The sequence below is a fragment of the Centroberyx gerrardi genome, chromosome 19 (assembly GCF_048128805.1).
Source record: "Centroberyx gerrardi isolate f3 chromosome 19, fCenGer3.hap1.cur.20231027, whole genome shotgun sequence".
Taxonomy (NCBI): Eukaryota; Metazoa; Chordata; class Actinopteri; order Beryciformes; family Berycidae; genus Centroberyx; species Centroberyx gerrardi.
In genome coordinates, this window is record NC_136015.1 from 16,237,110 (window position 1) to 16,263,366 (window position 26,257).

Consider the following 26,257-nt stretch of genomic DNA (forward strand, 5'->3'; position numbering starts at 1 on the left):
CACACGCTCTCTCTGTCTCTCTGTCTTTACCTCTTTCTCTCTCTGACCCTCTGTCTTTTCTTTTCCTCTCTCCCTCCCTCCCTCTCTCTCTCTTTCTCTCTCTCTCTCTCTCTCTCTCTCCCTCCCTCTCCCTCCCTCTCTCTCTCTCTCTCTCTCTCTCTCTCTCTCTCTCTCTCTCTCTCTCTCTCTCTCAGTATTCAGTCCATTTCCAAGGTTGAGGAATTTCAACACCAAGAGATTTAAACCGCTGAATTAATAAATCATTAACATTTGACCAACATGGGGGTGGGATCCAGTGTGTGTGTGTGTGTGTGTGTGTGTGTGTGTGTGTGTGTGTCAGGCTCTTTTGGAGGATTCTCAGAAATAGCCTACTTAGCATAAATTAAGAGGCTTTCCACAGACACATACACACACACACACACATGAACCAAAGTATTTTGTCGTTGAGCGAGTCCACAAGAAACCCTTTGACCCTTTTGAGTCCTGAACAATAGCTTGTTAATAGAAATACTGAATTTTGCACATACATGTATTATGCTAATATGGCTCTAACTGAGCAAAGTTACACGCCTCATCCAGGGATTGAAACACATGTTTGAGTTCTTCCTGTTCAGACTTGGCAGATTCAAAGTGAGCAGTGAGTGTTAAGTGTTAATATTGTCTTTAGCAGGGATGGGGAGCTGCAAATTGGACAAAGTCAGTGTAAATAACACAGAGGGATATAAAGGGCAAAGATAAGATGAACAAGTAAACATCGTTCCCTACGAATGATGCAGGCACCCCTTCGGCCAATCAGTAACAAGTAAACAAACGCTGTTTAGTGTATCTGTGCAATTTTCAAAACACCAGAATGGAGCAATGAGACGCATCATTCCCTTGAGTTTTGTGAAAATCCGATAAAATTTAATCGTGGGGGGACAATAAGTACTGATAGTCATAATTGTTGCCGCCTATGTAATGACATAATATGTAAACAAGGCTATTGGTGTCAGGTCTGCCTCTCTCTCATTCTCCTTCTGTGACAAAAGACCTCCAATCTAATGCAGTCTGTGTTACTTATATATTACAATCTCTGTCAAAGATTTCTCATATGACATTTTCTCTCTATATATCCAAGGTTATGTTCCCTGTGATGCCCTGCTACAATCTGCTCAACACACACACACATACACACACACACACACACTCACGCCCATAGGACAGCAGTTTTCAACACCCGGTCATCTTCAGGACACTGACAATTAAGTGGTGTAACTACCCTTTAATTAGCTATAGGAAGAAATGGTCTCCTAATTAATGACTTAATTAACTCAATCAACGAACTCTAAAGAACACCGAAATACCAATTAAACATCACATATACAGTATATACCAAATGTCCTCGGAAGAATAGAAAAACCTGCGTCAGACATGTACTGGTGAGGGTTAAAGTTAAGGAATGGATGCAAGTCAACAGACAAGCAGAACAACACTAAGATGTGTCTGTCTGTCTGTGTGTGTCTTGATTACTTTACTGGTGTGTGTCTGTGTGTGTGTGTGTGTGTGTGTGTGTGTAGGTGTGTGTGTGTGTGTGTGTGTGTGTGTGTAGGTGTGTGTGTGTGTGTAGGTGTGTGTGTGTGTGTGTGTGTGTGTGCGAGAGAGAGAGAGAGGGAGAGAGAACCATAGCTAGCATAATTATATGGAGTGACCTGAGTGTTCATGCATGTAGGACATACCTTAATCTCCCCCCTACTCACTCTCTCTCTCCCTCTCTCTCAGCCCATCTTCCCTCCATCCTCTATCTATACCTCTCTCACCCCATCACTATCCCACTTCACCCCTTCCTCTATCCCTGCTTCATTATTCCAGACATGACTTCCAGTTTGGCGATGTAGCAAGCAGACGCGTGACAGAGTGTCTCCTGATCGACCCTGACAAATTTTACACTTTAACATCCAACTTTCCCTCATGCAATGACTTCTTCTAGTATAGGAATCTCTGTTATTCTTTGACTGCAAACTGAACCATCGAAGCACAGGCAGGCCACACAGCAAGCGTCAACAAGCTTAGCTAGAAAATTGGCTATTCAATGCTTCCGCTAGCAGCAATGATGGTCAGCCTGTTGCTGAGACTGAACCTACTACTTGAGAAGCATTGGACAAGTCTCAAAGAAGATATGTCTCCTCTGATCTAAGCTTCAAGCCAGTGCCTACAGTCTTCAGTAAATGCGCTAAGGGACCAAGTAGGTGAATTCATTCCATGGACGTCTCACCCAAACAGAAACCCTGGCAGGTGAAAACTCAACACTGCTGAAGACATCATAAAATCCTTGTTCTGGGTGGATTTTTGTTGTTGAATATGTTCACCAATGTGTTAAATGTCAGTTTTCATGCTATTTTCATGGCCTCATTCAAATGAATGAGAAGTAAAAATCTGAACGCTACAAACTCATCCCAGCTGCATCCGATCTTGGTGATTAGTTTATATTATGGTTTTCATGGCGGTCAAGTGTGTTTTTCGGCACTTGACTGGGTGAGACGTCCATGGAATGAATTCCCATGTTAAGTGGAATATTGCTTTAAAGCATCTGTGATAATTAATAAGATTCACATAAACAAGGGGCACCCGGCAGGGATGCTCTATCAGTCTCCTGCTGTTTGCTTTTGCTATCGAGCCTCTTTCCATCATTTTTAAGTCTGCAACTTCAATGCATGGCATCCACAGATGGGGTTCAGACTGTCACTGTATGCAGATGACTTCTTGTTGTGTGTTTCTGATCCCATATCCAGTGTGCCTAGTATTGTGGACACAGATTTGCCACTTTCTTGGGCTATAAATGAAATGTCTCGAAAACGGAATATATCCAGATAAATGAGCAAGCCTTACAGATCTTAGTTAATCAATTACCTTTAAAAATATGTAGGCCTACATCTGGCTTTAAATACTTGGGCATCAACATTACTCCATTAGACCTGTTTGAAAATAATTGTGTACGTTTAGTTGATAAGCAGTTGATGAGTAGGCCTTTTATTCATATGTGCATGGCAGGTAAAGTGAACACACAAATTTTGGGAGGAAAGAAAGGGGAATGTGGTGGGAAAGGTAAAGGGGGAAAACGTGTATGAAATTCTGGGTGTAATTCTGACTTAACTTTGCGGTTTTCCAACAAAAATGCTCAATCTTCAAGTTTGAGTTTTACGTATCAGGAGGGAAGTTTTTACCTTGTCTTCTGCACACCTTGAAAGAGTGAGTGTCAGCAAGTAAACCTCCTGTTGGGTCAAGCAAGAATGCAAAATTACCAAAGCAGCTTGCGCAGCAATGTTTTCAGGGGAATGGATGAATCAAGAATCGCAGTTAATTTTCTTTTTAGCAGCATATTGAGGAACCTCTCAGTGTTATGAAATGTGTGGTTGTAGGAAGGCTGTGTCAGCATGTGTCAATGGTGAAGTACTATGGGCTTGTTTTTCTCTTTTTGACATTGTGGGTATGACTTTTGCTTTGGCTGTGTTCCTTCACTTTTATTTTGCAATTTAATATGCTGAGCAGGTAGCAAATATTTTGTAACCAGACATTTGCACAATAAAGATGCAGACGGGTGACAAATTCTAGGAAAAACCAACATAAAGTGTCTTAGTAAGGTGTTGGGCCACCACAAGCCGCCAGAACAGTTTCAATGCGCCTTGGCATTGATTCCTCAAGTCTCTGGAACTCTACTGGAGGGATGGAACACCATTCTTCCACAAGATATTCCCTCATTTGGTGTTTTGATGGTGGTGGAGAGCGCTATCTAACTCATCGGTCCAAAATCTCCCATAGGTGTTCAATTGGGTTGAGATCTGGTGACTGTGAAGGCCATAGCATATGATTCACATCATTTTCATACTCATCAAATCATTCAGTGACCCCTCGTGCCCTGTGGATGGGGGCATTGTCATCCTGTCTATCCCATCAGGATAGAAATGTTTCATCATAGGATAAAGGCGATCACTCAGAATAACTTTGTATTGATTTGCAGTAGGGGTGGAGCCGAATCCGAATACGGTATTTGGAAAAGCATAAATAGTGGGTTTTTACGAATATTTATTTCGTACAAATATTTTAAAAATTATTTGTATTCGGGAAGAAAAAAAAAAACACATGTCAAATAACAGCGCGCAGGTCGGGACTTGTAGCGTAGCGAGGTTACATCACTGTCTCCGTCTCTCTCCTCTGCTCCGCTTTGCTGTCTATCTATGTGTCATGGATGTATAAATAGCTGCAGGTCTGTATATCTGGCAGAGTTGATCTTTGGCTGAGTGGTCAGCACAGTCATCTGTGGTCTGGGAGATCGGGGTTCAAGACCTGCTATGGGGACCCTCCTTTGTAAAATAGTTTATTGACGAACACTTACTTTAACACTTTAATATCCTAAAATTAGAAGTGTAATAAAAATAAAAACAGGATTGTTATGCCTATTTCCACTTTTATTCAAATACAAATACAAATACAAATAATTTTGCTGTCTCAACAAATACAGATACAAATACAAATACTGGGCTCTCTGCACATCCCTAATTTGCAGTGACCCTTCCCTCTAGGGGACAAGTGGACCCAAACTATGCCAGGAAAATGCCCCCCACAGCATAACAGAGCCACTGGACCCCCTCACTGTAGGGGTCAAGCACTCAGGCCTGACCCGCTCTCTCTCTCTACACATGCGCTCGCCCACTTGTCGAGAATATGGTGAAGGATGACTCATATGACCATATCACTTTTTTCCACTTCTCTGTAGACCAGTGTCTATGGTTTTTGCACCACTGAACTCTCAAATGTGCATTCATCTTTGTAATGAGGGGTTTATGCACTGCAACCCTACTATAATATCCCTCTCTATGTAGTTGTGGACGGACTGTTCTTGCTGACAGTCTGATCACGTCCTTCGTTGACATTCTCAGTCACCTGAGGAACAGTTGGTCTTCTGTTTTTCCTTACATATCGTACTAATGCACAAGCATCACGGTCATCGAATGTACGCTTTCGACCACAATTTCCGACCCAGCCCCGGCGTCAAGGACGGGCATGGACGGACTTAGCACGCCCCAAGGTGACCCCAAGGTGACCCCGTTTGGTTCCCTGTAGCTTTAGATTAGCCTATAGCTGCTAATGAAGGCTACATTTTAAAACCAATGCTTATTTTAAAGTTTTACTGTAATGTAGGCTACATTTAAAGTTGAGCTAGCAACACAGGCTATATAGCCATGACTAGCTTTAAACTAGCCATCAACTGAATGCTGACGATTGTTGCGACCAGCTTTGACTGTCTATGGTGCTAGTCTCGGAAACATTATTTAAAATGCTACATGGTTATGGTGGTGACGTGTAGCCCAGTGTTGTGTTGTGGACGTTCCCATAGCTCAGTGTGGTCTCTTTGTGGCAGTGTGTGGCCTCGTTTGTGGAATTTTAAATGCCGAAATGCAGCCTAGATAGCTACCGGTATGTCCAATAGGCTATGTTAGACCATGCTGATGTTGGCGTGTGTTGCTGTGTACTGATTTTCGCTGCAAACTCGCGCATCAATAGGCTGTACTGTAGCCACAGGTTGGCTATTTACGATCGTGGTGCTTATGGATCCACGTACGTAACCCTGTGTCTGCTTGAGCCACCCTTACGTCATCAATGTGTCTGCCCCCCCGCCTATCGGATTGCCCGTCCGACAAAGTTGTCCTGGCGCCGGGGCTGTTCCGACCCTATTTACTGATGTCTTTCCCATAGAGCTAATTGCAGATGTCAATTTAGTCACTGTTCCTATTGAAACACTAGCCAGTTGAGCAGTCTTTGTGACTGATCCGTGCCCCAATAATGAACCCTCATTCAAAGTCACTAAGATCTTTTCGTCTTGCCATCTTGATCCAAAATCGAGGTCAACTGGGCCTGCTCAGCATTTATATACATGCCACAGAGCATTAGTGTTAATTGCTTAATTGTATCATGCGGTACACCTGTATGGAAGCATCTGCATTCATTATGTTTCTCCACTCATTTATTCAGGTTTTTCCTTTAATTTGTCTCCTTTTTCCTGTCTCTGATTTATTAAATCAGGTCAAGTCAAGTTTATTTGCATAGCCTTTAAATACAGTTACAGTCTCAAAGGGCTTCATAACACCCACATTAGGAAACAATAAATGAAAGCGATAAATGAAAACAACACACCCCAAATTCAGACCCTCAATGAGAACAAGGAAAAACTCCCAGGAAAACTTTATTAGGGAAAAAAATGGAAGAAACCTTGGGAAAGGTTCACATAGAGGGATCCCCCTACCAGGCGTGCAAGTGGGTGGGCAAACAAAGATTAAATGTTGATAACAAAATGAAGCAGAAGCAAAATACACAGAATAAACAGAATAAGAACGCTTGGGTGCAACGTCTGGATCTGCTGCAGGGCATCGAACTCTGTCACCATCGTCGTTGTCGTCATCAAGCTCATCATAGGTACGACACCTGGAATCCAGCCCATGACCCCAAAGGAAAAAAATGAGAGAGAGAGAGAGAGAGAGAGAGAGGGTGAGGCAGGAGAAAACAGGTTGCAGGCAGGATCAGATCTAAGAAAAGTCTCACTTCCTCTCCTCTGACTCTGTAGGAAGGATGTGTAGCTCTGCTGGAGATTGTCTTGAGAGATTACCTGTGTGTGTGTGTGTGTGTGTGTGTGTGGGTGTGTGTGTGTATGAGCGCATATATATGGGAGTGTGTCTTGGTCCGTGTTTTTGTATGTTTCTTTGCATGTGGTGTGTGTGTCCATCTGTGTGTATTCTCTCATCTGTGTGTGTATCCACGCTTCTACGTTTATCTATGTTCTCCTGCTGTATATAAGTGAGACGCACTCTTGCTGTGTGTGAAACTGTGTGTAACATGTGTGTGTGTGTGTGTGTGTGTGTGTGTGTGTGTATGTGCGTTTGTGGATTACCAATGTTTGATACTTATTTCCAGAGCTAGAGGAATCTCCGTTTGACTTTTTCTCAGCAGGGGGTCTTGCTTCAATCGTATGACCCCCAGTGTGTGTGTGTGTGTGTGTGTGTGTGTGTGTCCATGTGTGTTTGTGTGCATGCTTTGTACAATCGTCTCTCTGTGGTCTGTGTGTGTATCTTTGTATTTGTTGTCGCCTGTGTACTTGCATGCAGGCCTGTGTCTGTTCTTGAGTGTGTGTGTGTGTGTGTGTGTGTGTGTGTGTGTTTGTGTGTGCATGCCGATGTGCACTCCAGAGTGTGTGCACATGTGTGTGGGTATGTGTGTCGTCCAGGGAACATATAACTGGATTAGCCGTCATGCTTTTATTTCCGTAATGGAAGCATCAGCCACAGAAAGAAGGGACTCAGAAAGTAGGGCTGAGGCCAGCCAGCATGTATGGAGAGAGAGAGAGAGAGAGAGAGAAAGAGAGAGAGAGATGGAGATAGAGAGAGAGAGGGGGGGGGGAGAGAGAGAGAGAGAGAGAAATGGCTCTCTAAGTACTGTTTTAAGACAAAATTCTTTATCCAAGATGCTCTTCTGATCTTCATGTTTGCTTCAAACCACAAAGTGAAACTGAATGAAAAGCAGGAGCAAACAAACAAACAAAAAAACAAAAAAACAGGAGGTGTTTATTGAACATCCTTCTAGAAGTGGATGAGTGGCTGAATATCAGTGAACATTTTACACAAATAGATATTGTAATTCATGAGACTGGGTGCTTACGCGCATGTGTGTGTGTGTGTGTGTGTGTGTGTGTGTGTGTTTCCATGTGCGGAACTTACAGTAATGAGCGTACTGAGAACATCCACAGGTTTACATGACATACATAGAATTATGTTACAATGTGTGTGTGTGTGTGTGTGTGTGGGTGTGTGAGTGTGCGCTTTGCAAACGCCCACAGGTTTACATGACAGATATACATGAACTCAGTTGACACAGCAGTGTGTGTGTGTGTGTGTGCACAGAAGTAGACTTGATGAATGTGTGTGTTGAGAACATCTACAGGTTTACATGACAGACATAACAGAGAGTGACAAGACAGGTCAGTGGACAGTGTGTGTTTAGTCTCAAGGATTAGCAATGCTGGGGTCACCACGGCTGTGTGTGTGTGTGTGTGTGTGCGCAGGGAGGAGGGGGGCAGATGTCCAGGGTCCCATGCCGTAAGCAAGCCTGTGTGTGTTTGCATGTGTGCTTGTGTGTGTGTGTGTGTGTGTGTGTGTGTGTGTTCCTATCTGTACATATGTGTGAACTGGTGTGTGGCCAATCATGTAAATATCCTCCCCTTCAGTGATTTCTGGAGAGACAATGAAAGACTTTTGACACAATTACAATTTACATTTTACACATTTAGTTGACACTCTTATCCAGAGTGACTATTAACAGTAATTACATCGGCAGAAAAAGCCAGCATTTGTGAATCTCTCAACATCAAATAGTAAAGAGCGATATGAACACAAATAGGAAAGGATAGATTCATTTTTAGAGGCAATGAGAGGAGATTCACATCACAAGGCATGCATGATGATGTTAGGTTTTGTTTTTTCCCCAAACATATTTCAGTCCAGGCTATAGGACTGACAGATGATAAAGATGCAGCAAACATTTTGGGCATCTTCAGAGCAAATTTTGACAACAATGAGGAAAGAGTATTGGGTGATTTTGGCAATATTGCAGAGGGCAATAGAACAGCTTCAATTCATTTGGGGTTTCATGGGTTTGGACAAATGGAGGAGCATATCCCCAGATCCACATCTTCCTCCTCTACTCAATCTAGTTTGCGCTCATCAAAAAAATGCCTTCTATCACTCTCCTTAGCTCTTGTTTTTATATATTTTTCGAGCATTTCTCTCACAGGAATATTATCATTATGCACTATGGTTCTGACTGTTGCACTCCTTATTACTGGTTACATGTGGTGATCTATGTTGCTCTCATTGTAAGTCGCTCCAGATAAGAGCATCAGCTAAAGGCCTAAAAAAACATGCCAAAAAATGAAAGGAACAACATTTTGCTGTTGTCAACTCTAATTTTTTGTTTTTGGTAAATTATCTTCTCCCAGTCAGCACTGAAATATCTCTCTTTGTGCAAATGTAGCAGAGCATTTCCTTTAAAATTCAAAGTCTGAAAAACTTGTGTCTGATGGGGTTTTTAAGATTTTTACAAAAATCTAAAGGTCTCACAGAGCTGGACAACACAGACGCAGGTTAAACATGGAGATAATGGAGACTGCCATGATATTATACAGAACAGCTGCACCATCTGGTGGCCAAACATAAAAACATACACCAATACAGACAGACACACACGCACACACACACACATAATCACTATAATGTTCTTGTAGAGGGAGAGAGAGAGAGAGAGAGAGAGAGAGAGAGAGAGAGAGAGTTAATAGGGACAGATGAAAGTTTGTACAATATATATGTAATGTATGGATGTCAAATGTAAATACATTTGTCATTTTTGTAATTTGTAAGGTAACTTTTTTATTTATGTATTTTATTTATGTTTACAGTTTTCCAAATGAAACGTTGGATATTGGTTCTTACGGATGTCATAGCCAAACCAACTGATGATCTTTCATTCTGAATAACACTTGAGAAGTTATTTCATGATTTCATTTTTAGAGTTATCTGACTGAGTAATCCTTTGCATGTTTTGGTCTTTTCTCTCTGCTCTGCTGCTCTGTCTCAGTTATTGTCTTCACCTTATCAGTTTATAGACCTGAGTCACATGATGATGTCTAGATGTTTCTCAGTGAATGTGTTTACTTGCATGCAATATTCAGAGCCAATATCCTGGCTTTCATATTGGGATAAAAGCTTATCCTGGATTTTAAAAAAACAAGATATAGCATTTACGTGAGTCAACACACAGAAAGAATACTTTCCTGAATTATTGCAGAACACCAATGTAGGCTACATGAAAGCAAAATCATTTTGTTGAGTCATGTTCATATGCCATTTTTACAGCAGCATGACTGAACGCCTCTTTACAATGTACAAACGCTGTCTTGACATTTGACTTCATTTTTGGTAACTAGTCAGGAGAGATAGAGTGACAGAAAGGTCAGAGAAAGAGAGAGAGAGAGAGAGAGAGAGAGAGAGAAAAGGAGAAAGGAAAGAAAATGCAGGAAACTCACAAGCACCTGATGTATACTGTGTCGGTGGATTATGCAAGCAAAAGAACATGCATGATACTTTTTTTGTCTGTCCATCTCATCAGTAAGTGATGGGTGTCATTTGATCACCTGTGAAACACCTTTTGTCTTTTTGGAAAAATGTTTCTGCAATTCAATATCATACAAGGAAATATACAGACAAGTAGACAACATTATTGTTCGTCTTATGTAAGTACTGTCAATCAAAATTCTTCAAGTCGGTATTTTCGTGGTTTAGCTTTACCCTTGGTCTGTAACTACTGGATCTATACACAAACAAAAGTATTGGGACAGTGAGCAGACCAAAAATCAAAAGCTGCTGGATTGAAGCAGTGACCTACAGTAAAGATGGTCAGTGTATTTGTAAGGTCCCATCTCAATCTGGTCCACGCCTTGAATGTTTATGAGCTTGCACCTACAGACTTGCAGTCTCTCACCATGCCAGCAACCCAAAGTTGAAATCCATACAAGAGAAATAAAAGAGGAACTCTACAAGGCAAAGCAAGGCAAGTTTATTTATATATCACATTTTGTACACAAAGGCAATTCGAAGTGCTCTACACAAGGTATATAAGACATTAGATAAGAAATACAGGATAAGATAAATAAAAAAAAACAAATAAAAAGAGATAAAGTGTATAGGAATAGAGAATTAATGAAGAATTAAAATGGATAAAAAGAGAATGAAGATCAAGTAGCATTGGCAGTGTAGAACAAAACAGTTTTGAGCCAAAGTGGTCAAAGTTGGGGCGCTTCTGAGATCTTCTGGAAATTTGGTCCAGCTCTGTGTAGCATAATAAGTAAACGCTGCCTCACCATCATAGGTTTCACAGTATTCCTAAACTATTGAGCGATTTGTAGTCGACAAACAGTATTTTAAAGTCAGTTCTTTGACAAACTGGAAGCAAGTGCAGAGACCTGAACTTGTCTTTATTTAGTTGGAGGAAATTCAGGCACATCCAATTATTGATTTGTGTAATGCACTGAAGCAGCGAATTTATACATTTTGTGATCTTGCTTAATTTTGTTTAACAGGAGCATGTAAAGGTTGAATAAAAGGGGCCCTAGGATTGAACCTTGGGGAACTCCACACATCATGTTGTCAAAGCAGCCATTTGAGGTTAAAAAGTTGTTAAGTTGCCGGTAGACAGATTTTTCAATGATTTTGCTTATGAAGGGTAGGTTTGATATCGGTCTGTAGTTGTTCATTACAGAAGCATCTAGGCTGCTTTTTTCAATAGAGGCTTAATAACTGCCGTTTTCAAAGCCTTTGGAAAATTGCCGGATAGGAGAGACTATTTGCAGTAAATCTGTCTGTAAACAATTAAAAACATTTTTAAAGAAGCTTGTAGGCAGAGCATCAAGGCAACAGGTGGACGGCTTAAGATGTATCAATCAATCAATATCAACAATTTCCTCATGTTTACCAATATACTCTTATCTGAATGTAGTGATGGCACAATTTTTTTGTTTGACATGGAGGTATGGATGGCTTGTCTAATGCCTTGAATTTTATCACCAAAAAACTTTCACTCCGGACCCATTTAAATGGCGGCCATCTGCTCTGAAAAGGTCTGAAATGGCCCACTACATACAGTTTAACCTCTGTCCTTTTTTTTTATAGCTGACATTTCGGTCAATCAAAGTTCTTTTGATTGAAACATCAGCAAAAAAAAAAAGAAAAATGATAAGGTGAAGGAGTGTTTGCAGGAATGTTCTTGTTCCTTTGCGAGGTTTTCAGGAAGTCATCATCCCACAAGGAAATACACAGACAACTCTGATATCACATGTCCATTATGTTAATGTCATTTCATCAACTTGTGAAACACCTTGGTATGTTTTTCATCTCACTGTTTAGCAATACTTGTAGGCATTGTGCTATATATTGCAGCAGTAAACATACGATTATACAAGATATAGCCTTTATTTGTCTTTTATCTCACCTTGTGTTTTCTGACATACATGTTCCACAAATCAAAATTGTACAATAAAGCACCTTTGGGCCTCAACACACTGCTGTCATTTATCTCGCCTTTGTATATTTTGATCCACTTGTGAACGCCTTTCTTGACAAAATGTGTTTTATCTCATTATCACTCATGAACAAAATGTGTTGTATCTCTTTATCACGTATGAATAACGGTTGTATTTGGCTTGCTGAGTAATGTTTACATTAAGTCACAAAGCAATAATAAGCAACACTCTCATTCATTATTCTTTTTCTTAATGTAGTCTGATCACTTGTGGAACTGTTTTTGATAAATGCATTTCGTCTTTGCTAGTTGTTAGGGTTTGTTTGTTGAGTAAATCCTCTGTATACCAGTCTCACTATAGCTTCTGGACATAGAGTAGAACAGAAAAACACATCTGTTCGTCTCTCTGTATAGTAAAACAACACTATCGACTGTCCATTATCAATACTCAAACAGGGATCCTATTTATAAAGGCTTCGTAAGTATATACTGAGTTTATAAAGTATTATGACCGCCTGTTTTTTTTTTTACATGGTATAGACTGACCAGGTTCATCCAGGTGAAAGCTGTGACTCCTCATTGATTTCACCTCTTCAATCTACTTCAGTGAAATGTAGATGAAGGGAAGGAAACTGATTAGAAAAGGTTTTGTAAGGTTTCAGACAAGTTGCCCCCCTTCTCCCTTTGCTTTATTGTAATATTAAAATGTGAATCAAAGCACAGTTGCTATCATTACATCATTACCCATGGTGAAAACACACTTATACCTGCCATTTCCCTGACTTGCTGTGAGTAATCTGCATTCAAAAGCTAATAACTGGAAGCTATTCACAAAGCCTGTGTGGGGGCCTGTTGTGTGAGAAAAATGGGCCATGTTGCAAGCCTGCGATGTGAGAGAATTAGCACTTTATAGCTGGTGTCTTCACTCAGAATTTAAATTGTTTTTTTGGTGTTCAATTCGTAAAGACTGTTTTTGAGGACTTAAGGTCCTCATTGTTATGGTGATTGCTAAATATGTTTCAACAGAAAACAGCTTTAGTCAATAATAAATGTAGGCCTATGCAATCATATACAGTAAGCACATAAAAACCATGTGAGATGTTATGTAGGCATTTTGAGGTCATGAAAAATAGCCATCACACAGTGCACATGTTTTGGTGATGCTGTTTAGAGGCTGTATTGCAAAGTCATGCAATACAGCAAAATATAATGCCAAAAATATAAAAATGTAAATATAAACCCCCACAAATCCTGACCTGAAAATACCACCCAAGTAAGTACGGGGCCTTTTCTTTTCTGCCCCTAGGCTAAGTGCTCCTTTCCAGCCCTGCACTGTTGAGAATGGGCTCCTATGTAATGGACAGGTATAGGACAGCGCGAGCCACGTCCCAGCCAATCAGAATCCAGAGTCCAGGTCCAGAGATTCCAGTCTTTTTAAACCGATCACAGCTTCATGCCGAGGTCTGTGTACTGCCATGTGTGTCTGGATGTGACAGAAAGACCGAATTTTCTTGGACTCTGTCAGCTTACTATTAGAACCGTTAAACCTCTCTCTCTTTTAAAAAAATAAATAATAATAATATATATTTTAAGACAGAAGTGGTTCGAGGGGAACTTTTAAAAACGATGTTTCCGTCCGTACTACTTCTCTGCCTGTTTGCTAGCTTAGGTTCGTTCGGTTCCGTGTCGGGTTCGCCCGCCTTGGAGGAGGCCTACAAGGATGTGGTCGGTGTGGTGTCTCCAGGACAACAGAATCTGACAGAGGAGTCCGTTCGCTCCCTTTTTAGCATACTGGAGAAACGTGTGCAGTGCGGCGAGGTGTCGTGTGAAAAGGTAAGCTTTATTAGGCTAACTCCGCGGTCTCAGGCAGATAAATGGATAGCTAGTGCAGCTGCAGGTGCTTTGGAAAGAGGTCGAGGTCCAAAAGCTGTTAGCCAGGTGAGCTGCACCTGTTGCCCGATAGAAGACGATAAAGTGGATTTCTCAACGAGGGATTTTTTTCTTCCTTTTTCAGTTGCTTTTCGTTTATGTTATTTTTTTGTTAGTAAAATGCGCAGATATAGACTATATCCTATTAATTTGGTCATGTAGCCTAGGTGCAGGTTACTGGGAACAGTGTGGAAATAGGAGGGTTTGATTCAGTGGATCCACGGCGAAATGAGGAATAGGTGAATTTCGCTATTATTAGCCTATTATTATTTAACTCCCGGGAGGAGTGAGAGAACGTTTAAGAATTTTTTAATATTTGGTGTCATTCTCACTGGTAACTTAAGAGTTATCCACGGCTTTAGGTTACTAAATCATAGGCTATCTAGAAACAAATAAAAAAATAAAAATGTCAGAATGGGTTCCATAGGACTAAATATTGTGGGGTCTGTGGTCTAATGTGCATCTATTTGAGGTTCCTTGATATGAAAAACTTTGGGTATCCCTTGGTTGAATTTGGAGTTGCTGCAATTAGAGCCTAAAGCGGATTTCTCCATAGTGAACCCGTATATGTTCCTCCAAAAGATTAGAAAAGCTTTTCACCTAGCGTAACTATAGCCAAAAGCCAAACTTTGTCAGATTTAAAATAATAGTTTAGGCTATTTAATGTCTGCAGTGCGCACCTGTTGCGCGCCTCCGTCTAACCAACTGCAGTGATAACAGGAGGTCCTGAATGAAGGATTTTTTCCCTAAAGGAATCGTTTCTGTAATGAAACCTTGTTGTCCGGGAAATGTGCTGTCCTTTTATTGAATCTAGTCAGCAGGTTTGGTCAGACTTTTTTAACGGATTACCATAATAATGCTGCTGTAACCTGGTTAACTGCCATGATAACGCACTGCCGAGATTTATTCTGTTTTCCAAAAGAAATTCAGATTTTTGCCCTGAAAATATCTCTATTTTTTTAAATGGATTGGGACCAAAGTCAAGATAATAAATGTAGGCTACTTGTTTTTGGTCCCTATAGCTGAAAAAGTTTAAGTGTTGTTGCCCACCTGAGCATTTAACACAAAAATCACTCATTGGAACCCCACAATACACACACACACACACACACACACACACACACACACACACACACACACACACACATGCCTGTGAGGGAAATAAATGCATAGACAATTTGGTAAATAAACAATATAACACTAGTTTTATTATCATTATTATTATTATTATTATTGTTATTATTATTATTATGTTTCTTCAAACCCCATTATAATCCCATAGAAACAAAGGAAGCTGCCCTCCAAATTGGACCCTTGCCCAGTCCAAACACCCAGAGCCATAGATTTACACAGTTTGGTTACTACAGTTTTCACTGGCAGCCATGTTGGCTCCACAGTGAATTCAGATCCTGACCATTGCCCAGTAAGTGGACTAGCTGACATCTTGAATGTTGCACATCTCAGCATGCTAATGTTATGGAGGGCACTGTTAGGTATTTGCAGCCAGCACCTGATAGCACCGGAGCAGGGTGCAGCCTGGAGAAAATCTCTCTGTCAGTGTCTCTGAATGGAAGAGTGGAGTCCTTGGACTTCCTGTTCTTCAGCTGTAATCTACGTGAATGAACATTGCATGGTTGATATATCTTCTGTCAATCAACTAAGGTGGTTGGCAGAGATATAACTGACAATAAAAAATGAAGAGGTAAAAAAAAATAGCATATATTGTTCAGTAGTGAATGAGCAGCGCCTGTGTGATAATGCGGTCAGTTATCTAACAGTGATCTAAAAACATTACAAATGAAAAGAGATCAAATAAAGCAATAAAGTATATAGAAGTGAATGAGCAGAGCTGGTAATATCCCCTGTAGTGAGCTGTCATATAACAGGTAATTAAAACTTATGAGGGATCCAATAAAATGATAAAGTGCATGTGACCTGGAGTGAAAGTTTTAAAAAGTCAGGGGTGGCACAGAGTTGGATACTGTTTGACCTTGTGGGCTCACAACCTTTGTTGCATGTTTTTCTCTCTCTCCTATTACAATTTCATAATATCCTCTCCCTCTCGCCTCCTTCTTATGTGACACAATTTAATAAAACGGCTTATAATGTCTAAAAATGGGAAGCCTTTTTGTAATCCTCTTATGTAATTTTATACTAGTAGAGAAGTCCTACTGTTGTGTTTGGGTCAGAGCTGGGTGGGTGGGGGAGGGGGGTGCTCAGCGGTTTAAGGTGTGTACCATGTAAACGACGTCCTATGTTCGAATCTGACCCAGGACCTTGGTCACATGTCATCCCCCTGTCTCTCTCCCTGTCTTTACTGCCTCTCTCTCTCTCTCTCTCTCTCTCTCTCAAAGCACTATCTAATAAAGACAAAACATAATCTTAAAAAAGAGTTGAGTGGGTGAGCCTCAGTAGAATTAATAGTTCAACGATGAATCATCTCCTTACTGACTTTTTTCATTCCCACTCTCCCTCTGTCATATAGTTTCTAGGTTAGAATAGATGGGTGTTACTACATAGTTCATGGGTGATTCCTCCCTTTTATATCCTTATCTTGCCTCCATGTTGTTTAGGAGAGAAAAGGCTGTGCCCTTGGTTTTTTTTTTCAGTATCATATCTAAGGAACAGAATGTTCCCAATCCAAATGGCATGGACCGAGTGATGGGGATGATTCAACTCTAAACCGTTGTGATTCACAGTAGCCCAACAGTAGATTTGGTGCTTAATTAGGTTTCATTCCAGAATACCACATATGCAATTTGAAAAACACCTGACATTCATTGCTCAAAATTTGATTACAAGTGATTATGCTGTCTAAAATATTTTATAAGAAAAGTCGTGTAGATAACCAATAACTCCAGCAATATTACATAGTGAATTTTATTTTAATGCCAGAATTCTGTTTTTTTAAGGGCAGATATCACATTTTTCAGATGATTGATTTCTCAGTTTGGAGTGAAAGTCTTAATTTATTGTACTGCCAAATCTATGGATCCAACCATGTAAACAAAACCATTATGTTTCACACTAGTAGTGCAGAGGTGAAGCAATCATACAGTAAAATGTCTTACTTCAGTGATGGGCTAGCATTACATTACATTTTGGGGAAAAATGCCACCTTAAATCCCAAAAATGATATTTCAAGGACACAGACCCGAAAAACATTACTATTTTGCCGGCAAAAATGTTAAGGTAGCTGATAACTGCAGCCTAGTAGGCATGACATTTTTCAAATGGTAGATAGTGTATTTCCCTGTGGAGTTGAAGTAATCTAGTGACACAATCGCCACACAGCAAGAAGGACTTTCTGTGCAGTTTGCATGCTCTCCCTGTGTTCACGTGGGTTTCCTCCGACAGTCCAAAGACAACCAGGTCAGGTACATTTGAGACTGTAAATTGATCCATAGGTATGAACGTGAGTGATTGTCCACCTGGACTGGTGGCCTGTCCTGTGTGTCGCCCTGCCTTCCGCTCAATGCATGCTGGGATAGGCTCCAGCCCCCCATGACCCTGAAGGGTTGAATGAATGAATGAAACAAACCCAGTCCAACCTGACTCGTGATAATGTGGACAAAGCCATAAGTGAGCGACCTTTGAGCCACTGTGACTTCACCTATGAATAGTTATATGGTGGTTAATTCAAAATGCATATTCTGTGTAAATCTGACCTTTTGTTCATTGTTGGATCTAACAATGAAGTTTTACACACACCTACTGTGTAGCACTAGCATGAGTGTGTGTGTGTGTGTGTGTGTGTTCTTGTGCTATAGATGTTATTCATTCATCTAATAAGGGCTGTTGTTCCCTTGCATTTGCTGTGACCGCACCAACCCCAGTGTTTGAGAGTGATGTTGTAGAGTAATAATCAATTGATATAGCTGTGAGCAGTGAGTTTGAGAGGAAACAACTATATCGCCAATTAATTCACTAATTGAGAAGCAATTTCTTTAAGGACATCAATAATAGTATTGGAACCTGAGGGGTGAGTTTAAGTGACAACTTTAATTCGTTTACACTTATTTTGTGTGTATGTGTGTGTTTGCATGTTTTCTCCTGTGTATGCATGGACCTGCTCTTCTATGTGTGTGTATTGGTGTATGTGTGTGTGTGTGTGTGTGTGTGTGTGTGTGTGTGTGTGTGTAGTGTAATCTAACAGAGAGCATTGACCAGCTAATCAGCAATCACTCTATCCATGGAGAAGGAGAAACAGAAGAAGAAGGAGGAGGAGGAGAAGTAATTGTGAGCATATCTGAGTTCACTGCTGTAGCAGCCGGCTGTCTCTTCTACCTGAGCTCTCCTGCCGCCGCCTGCACCGCAGCAAGGCAGGGGAGGTGGGGAGAGGAGACCGAACACTTCCTACACAGAATCACACATGAGGAGCACCATGAACACCACCAGGAGGAGAACGGACTGCACCGAGACCACGAAGAGGCAGACGGACCGCTCCATAACCATACCCATGAAGAAGAACATCAGCATGAGCATATAGACGTTCATGGATTGGAGGCTCTGCTTCAAGAGCTTGAGGAACACTATAAGCCCTCACAACACGAGGTAAGCAAAAGATTACTGCAAATTATGCTTTGTTGGTAAACCAAATCTAAAGATTTCTTTTGTATTTTTGTTAGTCTGTGGAAAACAAATGCCACTGAAAATCACAACAGCCAAACTCTGTAAGTCTATGGCTCTCATGCTAACAATGGAGATGCCATAGTCTTGACTATATTATAAATAAAGAATAATAATGTAGATTACACAATGGTACTTTATGCTCTATGAAAAATGGACTTCATGGACAGCTATCCTAACTCTTGTAGTGACCAGGGAGCTAGTTAGTGATTTTTGCTTTCTGTTGTTTTTTTGTTCTTTTCTAAATATACTATGCATGACTTTTTTTTTTCAGACGTCATGCACATGCATTGCTAACACTTGTATTTAAGCAACAGTACCCTAGAGGGTGTGCTTTACTGTGATAATGGGTATTTGCAGTACTTTATCACATTTATTACTTCCCATATCTTACTTATCTTACTCAGGTGATGCCAGCAGTAGGCCTACTCAGCTTTGCCTTGTACTTGGCCACATCACCGTTGTACCCATAAAAAAGAATGCCCTGACATTACATTTAGTGTAATGTCAGGGCGTTCTTGTGTATGTGTCAGAAATTAAACTAGCTCTGATGCATCACCACAGTAGAGATAGATCAACTGAACTAGTCATTCCCTTCTCAACCTACTTTGTCTCCTATCTGGAGGCAAAGTCACTATATACAATTAAGACAACACTGACAGAACAAATTGTCCTTAACAGTGCAGAAGTATGGTGACCAGCCTAACTGTTGATTAAAACACAAAGTAGGTCAAAAAAGCCCAGTGAGTTGTTGACATTGTTAAAACCTGTTAAAAACTGCCTCTAGTCTAGTTGAGTTAATGAGTAAGACTCTCTTCTCTTCCTTATTATACTCATATTTTCCTTCTCATTGTCCCTCCTCCTCCTCCTCCTTATCACCGTGGTAACCAGAGCTTTGTAACAGCTAGTGACATCATGGCAGAGGTCAACGCATCATCAGCAGGCGCTGGCCAGGGAGAGGAACTAGGCGCAGTTTTGGGGCGCGTCCTGTATCACGCCTTGCAGGGTCATTGCTTCATCAGCCGTCCCCTGCCTGAGGAGAGCTTCTTCCTGGACTACATCATGGAGCGGATCGGGTCTGAGAATTTCACCGTCAGTGGTAAATGTCCAACAAGCGCACAAATACACACACATACACACACATAGACAGAGCTGCAGAACATCCTTGCTCAAGAGCACATGGGACAGAGCCATTAATTAAGTTTGGTGAGGGTATTCACCTCATGTTGCTCCGCCCACTTTGCTATCTTCCAGTTCAGACTCAATTGTAATCGCCCTTCCGGTTAAATGCCAGCTAGCTTGAATGCTTGCTTGTCAATATGGAAACAATGAATGAAATATGGGAACTTACATCATCTAAACTGCGGCAATCGGATGGTGTAACTGTACTGCATCCATCTACTATTACTGATTGGGTGGATGACATGCGAAAGTGGCCCAAAATAACCTACTGGGACATTTTCAATTACTTACTGTCCCTTGGAGTGGATGGTGCCACTATGAGGAACTACAAAAGCAAATTGATTTGACTAAATTGTTAATTATAGCAAGCGAGCAAGAAGTTCAACATAAACAAAGCAGTTGTAATCTCACTTCCACTGTAAAACAGAAGTGAGATTACAAAATGACCAGCAGCCCAGCGTCCCGGTTCCCCAGAAACAAAAGGTGAATAGAGAGAGTATGGCCAGTGAGGTAACCACTCAGAACGCTAATTTTAATCTGTAGGGTAACTGCATTAATTCACATATTCCAGTAACATTTCCAGGAAGTATCTTTGTCTGCAAGCAACATTAAATTCTTGGCCAATGGGAAATGTTTGAGCTTCTAGTGATTTTTCTCTGAAACACAAATTACACATTGCTGTTCTTTTGTTTTTTTGTGTACCAAACTGCTCCAATTAATGACAGGTTTAGCTAAATACTGTGATGCAATACTATAAACAAGTTGCTTGCTCCATGTTATTTTGGTTGCATCTGTTCTTTTAAAAATAAACCATGCACATTATATACCAAGACACCTCCGTTTTTAAGCTAGCAGCAGATGCTTTGGGTGGGAAACATTAGTCGAGACATCAGCTCTTGCTATGAATTTGTTGGTAACCCATGTGAATCTGGGCACTGCTTTGTTCAATTGTAGTTTGTGTTTGTGTTCTGTAGACCTAAAGGCTCTCATGAGCAGCCTGAAGCTGGGACTGAGCCTGGAGCATGAGCATGAACACGGGCACGAGGAAGATGAACACACTGATCATGACCACAGCGGTCCAAGACTGAAGAAGAGGAACCATCATGAACACCAAGAGGGACATGGGAGAAACGACACCTGGGAGCAGGTATGCATACATACACATACCTGTTTACTGTGCATGTCTTCAGAGGATAAAGACATCCTGTTTTTACTAGTGATGGTGGTGTGTGGTATTTTTTTTATTTATTCCAAATATTTACAAGCTATAACTTCGAAGTGTTAAGATCAGCAGATAAAGAATGTGTGCATTACAGTGACCTGGGATACAGATGGATATTTCACTTTCATATTGCATTGATAGATTTTAAACTGTATTCGTCTCATATGTGCTCTTACTCAATATCAGCTGTTCTGGGTATTTGTAGGGATTTTATGTTTGCTTCCATCTTCTTACCAGCAGAATGCAACTTGTACTAAAAGTACAAATAACATACTGTATATACTAAATAAACTACAACAGAGCTGAAAGGTGTTTTTCTGCCTTTTTCATTTATGTTTCAAAAAAGAGTTGTGTGGTGGTTGTGGTGAACACATACGTATATGAGGGCCAGCTAATGTTAAATTTGACTTTAAAATCACAGTTTACTATCCATGAGGTCAGAGCGTAGTTCCAACAGTACTCCAATTTGTGCTACATTGCTTTCCCCGTCCCAGAGTTGTTTCTCGGCTGAAGAGCTGGTACTGATCCACGGTTTGGTGAACAACGGTTCTGTTGCGTCTGGCCTGGATCGGTCCGACTTGGCCCGGCTCAGCCCTGCACTGCTTCAGCAGATCCTGAGTGGAGCCTGCATCAGCAGCTCAGAACCGCTACAACCAGATGAGCTTACCCAGACTGAGAGTAAGTAATGGTGTGTGTGTGTGTGTATGTGTTATGTGACTGGAGAAACAACAGAGCCAGACTGAGAGTAACTCCTAGATCATACACATATGCCGTCTCCATGATTGAGACGGAGTTGTGCGTCTCTACTTCTCTTACTTCTCACGAATGACCATAGCCAACAAGTTGATCACTGACTCTCCCTTTCCCCTCCCTTTCTCTCTCTCTCTCTCTCTCTATTTTAGGATACCTCTATGCAACCATAGCCAACGTGGTGATAACGCTGACGTCCATGTTTGGCATCGTGGTGCTGCTGTGTACTTCGTGTTCCAGCGTCTTCCAGTTGTGTATCCAGTTTTGCATCAGCCTGGCTGTAGGTACGCTCACTGGGGATGCCTTGCTGCACCTGCTGCCCATGGTGAGTGGTTAAATGATAGACAGTTTAAATATATCAGTGTTTGCTTTATTTTTAGTTCAAGTATTTTAACAAATTATCCCTCTCACAGGTGGAGCAGCAGGGTTGAGCAAGAAAAATACACTGCTTGTGAATTTTTAAATTGGTGAAACAGATCTTAACATTTCTTTTGTGTTTTTGTAAGCCTGTTATGATTGCTATGTTGACCTTTTATATATTTGTCTCTTTCTGCTGCCAGGAGACTGTAAAAGGGTAAGAATTTATTTAACAATGCTAGCCAGTTTACTATTCCCCACAAGTACCCGGAAGGCATCATGTTGATTTCCACACAATGCATGCAGTAAAAAGTAGGACTTTAACCATGGCCATGTCTCTAATCTCTCTATGGCAGTTTTTGTATGCTTTTCTATTGTTTTGACTTTCGCACTTTCACATCTGCCGACTCAAAGCTCAAAGTGATCTTCTTTTGGTCTGTGTGTCCAGTTTCTAGGTCTACATGTGCACTCGAACGATGGCAGCAGACAACGTTCACTCCACAATCACCACGATCACAGTTCAGACTACATCTACAAGATGTTGGTGGTGTTGGCTGGGATCTACTACTTTTACCTGATGGAAACGATCTTCGCTCTCGTCACTCGTAAAGATAATCATCACCATCATCCACATCATCACGGGGTAAGAAGCAATAACATACATAAACAGTACCATCACCCACAGCATCATGGAGTCGGGAATATCAACATAAACACACTGTTCACACACCATTCCTCCAAAAAAAATATTTTTCATTCCCTGAATCAGTTCCTTCCTCTGGGCTACAATATATAAACTCCTGGCTCATATCTAAGAACTTTATTATAGTGATAACATAGAAAATTAGGTAGCTGGCTTTAGCAAACCAACGATCCTCATGTTATATTAACTTAGCAAACAGACTTCATTTCCTGGATTTTTAGAGGGTTAGAAGGCTATGTGACTTTTCAAACATCACATGTCTTTTGACCTAAATTAGGACAACAAAATCATGAATAATGTAAAATAATAATGTATCTCAAATTGTACAGCAATGTTCAAAGATTATTGATTATTGACAAAGACTTATTGCTCAAATCATTTTATTTTTACTCAGGATCAACTATATCTATATCAACTATATCTCCCTCCTCTCCATCTCCTCCTCCCTGTCTTCTCTCTTTCTCTTACTCTTACTACATTCTCTCTCCTCACTGCTTTGCTTCGCCTTTTTTTCTCACAATCTCTCTCTCTCTCTCTCTCTCTCTCTCTCTCTCTCTCTCTCCCTCTCTCTCTATAGGAGGCCTCAGAGCCTCACCACTGTGACCATGGGACGGTTTTAGAGATGTACCAACAGGAGAGGAAACAGAAAGCCAAATTGCAGTCGGTATCAAAAGCAGACCTGGTGAGAGGCACACACAAATACACACAGGGACGTTTGGGAATACTAATCAGAAATACTAATCAAGAGGACAAGCGACTTCACCAGCAGATCTAGATAGATTGATTGATAGATGAATTGATTGTTGAAACAGTTCCTGCAGATTCAGTCAATGCTGTCTAGTCTCTGATGTGTGAGGGAAAGCAACACTTAGGCCCCTTTACACCTGGCATTAAGATTACCATGCAAGATTGCCATAAATTTGACAGTAAAGTCATCTCCCTTGTTGGATTTGTGCACTTTAGTTGATATCCATTTATCTGTTATGGTATGTTATGTTGTTGTTGTTATGTTGTTGCATGCATGTTGTTGTTAATGTGGCCAAATGTTTCCCTGACCATCTCACCAGGTGGTTTGGGCGATCAGATTCAATGCGTCTTCAGCGCATTTACTGTATCGTTTGCTGAATTTTTAGGAATTTCTTTCTCTTTCCAATCGGATCACCCAGGACACATGCTAATTCCAGGTGTAAAGGGGGTCTTAGTCACCTGCACAGAACAGGCATTTTGCTTCTCTGTCTAGTACAAAGAGGCAAGAGGTTTTAGATCTGTCCAGCTAAACCACTAACTTGTTTATATAAACACTGAAAAGTGTTGGAGTTACATTACAGCCCTGACAGACACCTAAGGAAAGAAACTGGGTTTAGATTTCCCAATGTACCTTACTTAGATTGACAGCATTCCTTAACATTATAGTATAGTATATAGGCTCTATTGTGTGTACTGAATATTCAAAATAGAAAATAGTACATGGTGCTACTAGTACAAATGCCATTTTAGTACATTGCATTGCAATTTAAGACATTTGTGCACAATTCTTATCTCCCTCTTGAAAAACCTCAACTGTTGTTCTTTGCCCCCGTTGTCCTAGCCCCTAATAAACCCAACCCATAATAAACTGTATTTTGCTCTAGTGTAAGTAAAAATTACAAAGGAACACAAGCCTTTTACAGCCTCAAACTACTCAGCTGCGTCCCGAGAGAAACACATGATCTGTGAAGTCATTAACAGAATATGATGTTACAGTATATCTGTATATATGTTACTAATTACATTTCATGGAATGTAAACATTTCAGGTTGACAGTGAAGACAACGAGATATCATTTTCAAAGCCAAAAGAGCGCAGCAGAGGTGAGTGAAGTTACTTCTAACACCAAAGTACATAAACACTCAAACGGTGATAATTGTGGATGGGAGCCATAACTTGTCTCCATTTCTATCTCTCTATCTCTATCTGTCTGTCTGTCTGTCTCTCTGTCTCTGTCTGTCTGTCTGTCTCTATCTGTCTGTCTCTCTGTCTCTGTCTGTCTCTATCTGTCTGTCTCTCTGTCTGTCTGTCTGTCTGTCTCTCTCTCTGTCTGCCCCTCTAGAACAGCGTCTTCTGCCCTATATGATAACTATAGGTGATGGGATCCACAACTTTGCCGACGGCTTGGCTATGGGTGCCGCTTTCTCCCTGTCATGGAGGTCTGGTTTGGCCACATCACTAGCTGTACTCTGCCATGAACTACCACATGAACTGGGTGAGACAGACACACACACACACACACACACACACACACACACACACACACAGAGACAGCTATACTCTGTCAAAAACAACTACATGAAAACAGTGAGAGGGAGAGACACAGGCACAAGTCAATCATGATATACAGTGAGGATTGTATAGGGGCATACAATTTTTAATTCTGATTGTTTTTCATGAAATAAAAAGGCTATCTCAAATGTGTCTAAATGAACCAGTATATGCATTAATCAAACCTCGTCCTCCGTTTCTCTGCAGGTGACTTCGCCATTTTGCTCCACAGCGGTATGTCTGTGCGCAAGGCGTTGCTACTAAACGTTGGCAGTGCCATGACCTCGTTCGTCGGCCTGTACATCGCTCTGTCTATTGCCACCGACCTCGTGACCAAACAGTGGATAGCCGCCATCACTGCAGGACTCTTTCTATATGTGGGACTGGCTGATATGGTGAGTGTGTGTGTGTGTGTGTGTGTGTGTGTGTGTGTGTGTGTTGACAGACCAACCTACCAAACAAGTCCTCACACAAAAAAGAGATTCAGCTAATGTGGACAATCTTGAAATAAACAAAGATAGCCCACACTCTGTTTCTTCCTATTTTATTTTTCCTTCTTTCGTGGCACATCCTTAACTTACCTTAACCTTCTCTTACCTTTACCCCCCCTCCCTCTCTCTTTCTCTCTCTCTCTAGCTCCCCGCCATGGTCCATGTCAGCAACAGCAGACCCTGGCTGATGTTTCTGTTGCAAAATGTCGGCCTGCTGAGCGGATGGGCCATCCTGTTGGTGCTGTCACTGTACGAAGATCAGATAGGCTTTTAATGCAAGGACAGACACACACACACACACACACACACACACACACATTGGTCTGCTCAGTGGATTCATCAGTCTGCTGGTGTAATCGGTATAGATCATAAAGGCTTGGAAAAGACGGACACGGCAACATGCCTGAACACATACAAACATGTACACAAACGGACGCACACACAAACACACACATGTTGGTTTGCTGAGGGTGTGGGCCATTCCACTGCTGATGTTGTATGAGGACTGTATAGACTTTTAAAGGCAGACAGACACACACACACATAAAGAAATGCGTACACACACACACACGTATGTAAACGGGTAAGAAAACATGCACATAG

The 26,257-nt window shown here is 41.1% G+C and overlaps 1 protein-coding gene across 1 annotated transcript; it reads left to right on the plus strand.

The window, feature by feature from the left end:
- The first annotated feature begins 13,719 nt into the window (after window positions 1-13,719).
- slc39a4 (solute carrier family 39 member 4) lies at window positions 13,720-25,928 on the plus strand. The gene is made up of 13 exons (XM_078290547.1): window positions 13,720-13,926; window positions 18,166-18,406; window positions 18,503-18,576; window positions 19,543-19,750; window positions 20,808-20,980; window positions 21,550-21,733; window positions 21,958-22,130; window positions 22,611-22,805; window positions 23,443-23,547; window positions 24,661-24,715; window positions 24,955-25,107; window positions 25,371-25,558; window positions 25,800-25,928. The coding sequence occupies exons 1-13, from the start codon at window positions 13,720-13,722 to the stop codon at window positions 25,926-25,928; spliced, it is 2,085 nt and encodes a 694-aa protein (XP_078146673.1).
- Window positions 25,929-26,257: the final 329 nt, after the last annotated feature.

Bases quoted from the DNA above. Each gene is read 5' to 3' on its own strand.
- slc39a4 (XM_078290547.1), top strand. From the start codon at position 13,720: ATGTTTCCGTCCGTACTACTTCTCTGCCTGTTTGCTAGCTTAGGTTCG. The intron at 13,927-18,165 runs GTAAGCTTTATT...GTGTGTGTGTAG, and splicing joins GCGAGGTGTCGTGTGAAAAG to TGTAATCTAACAGAGAGCAT. The intron at 25,559-25,799 runs GTGAGTGTGTGT...CTCTCTCTCTAG, and splicing joins ATGTGGGACTGGCTGATATG to CTCCCCGCCATGGTCCATGT.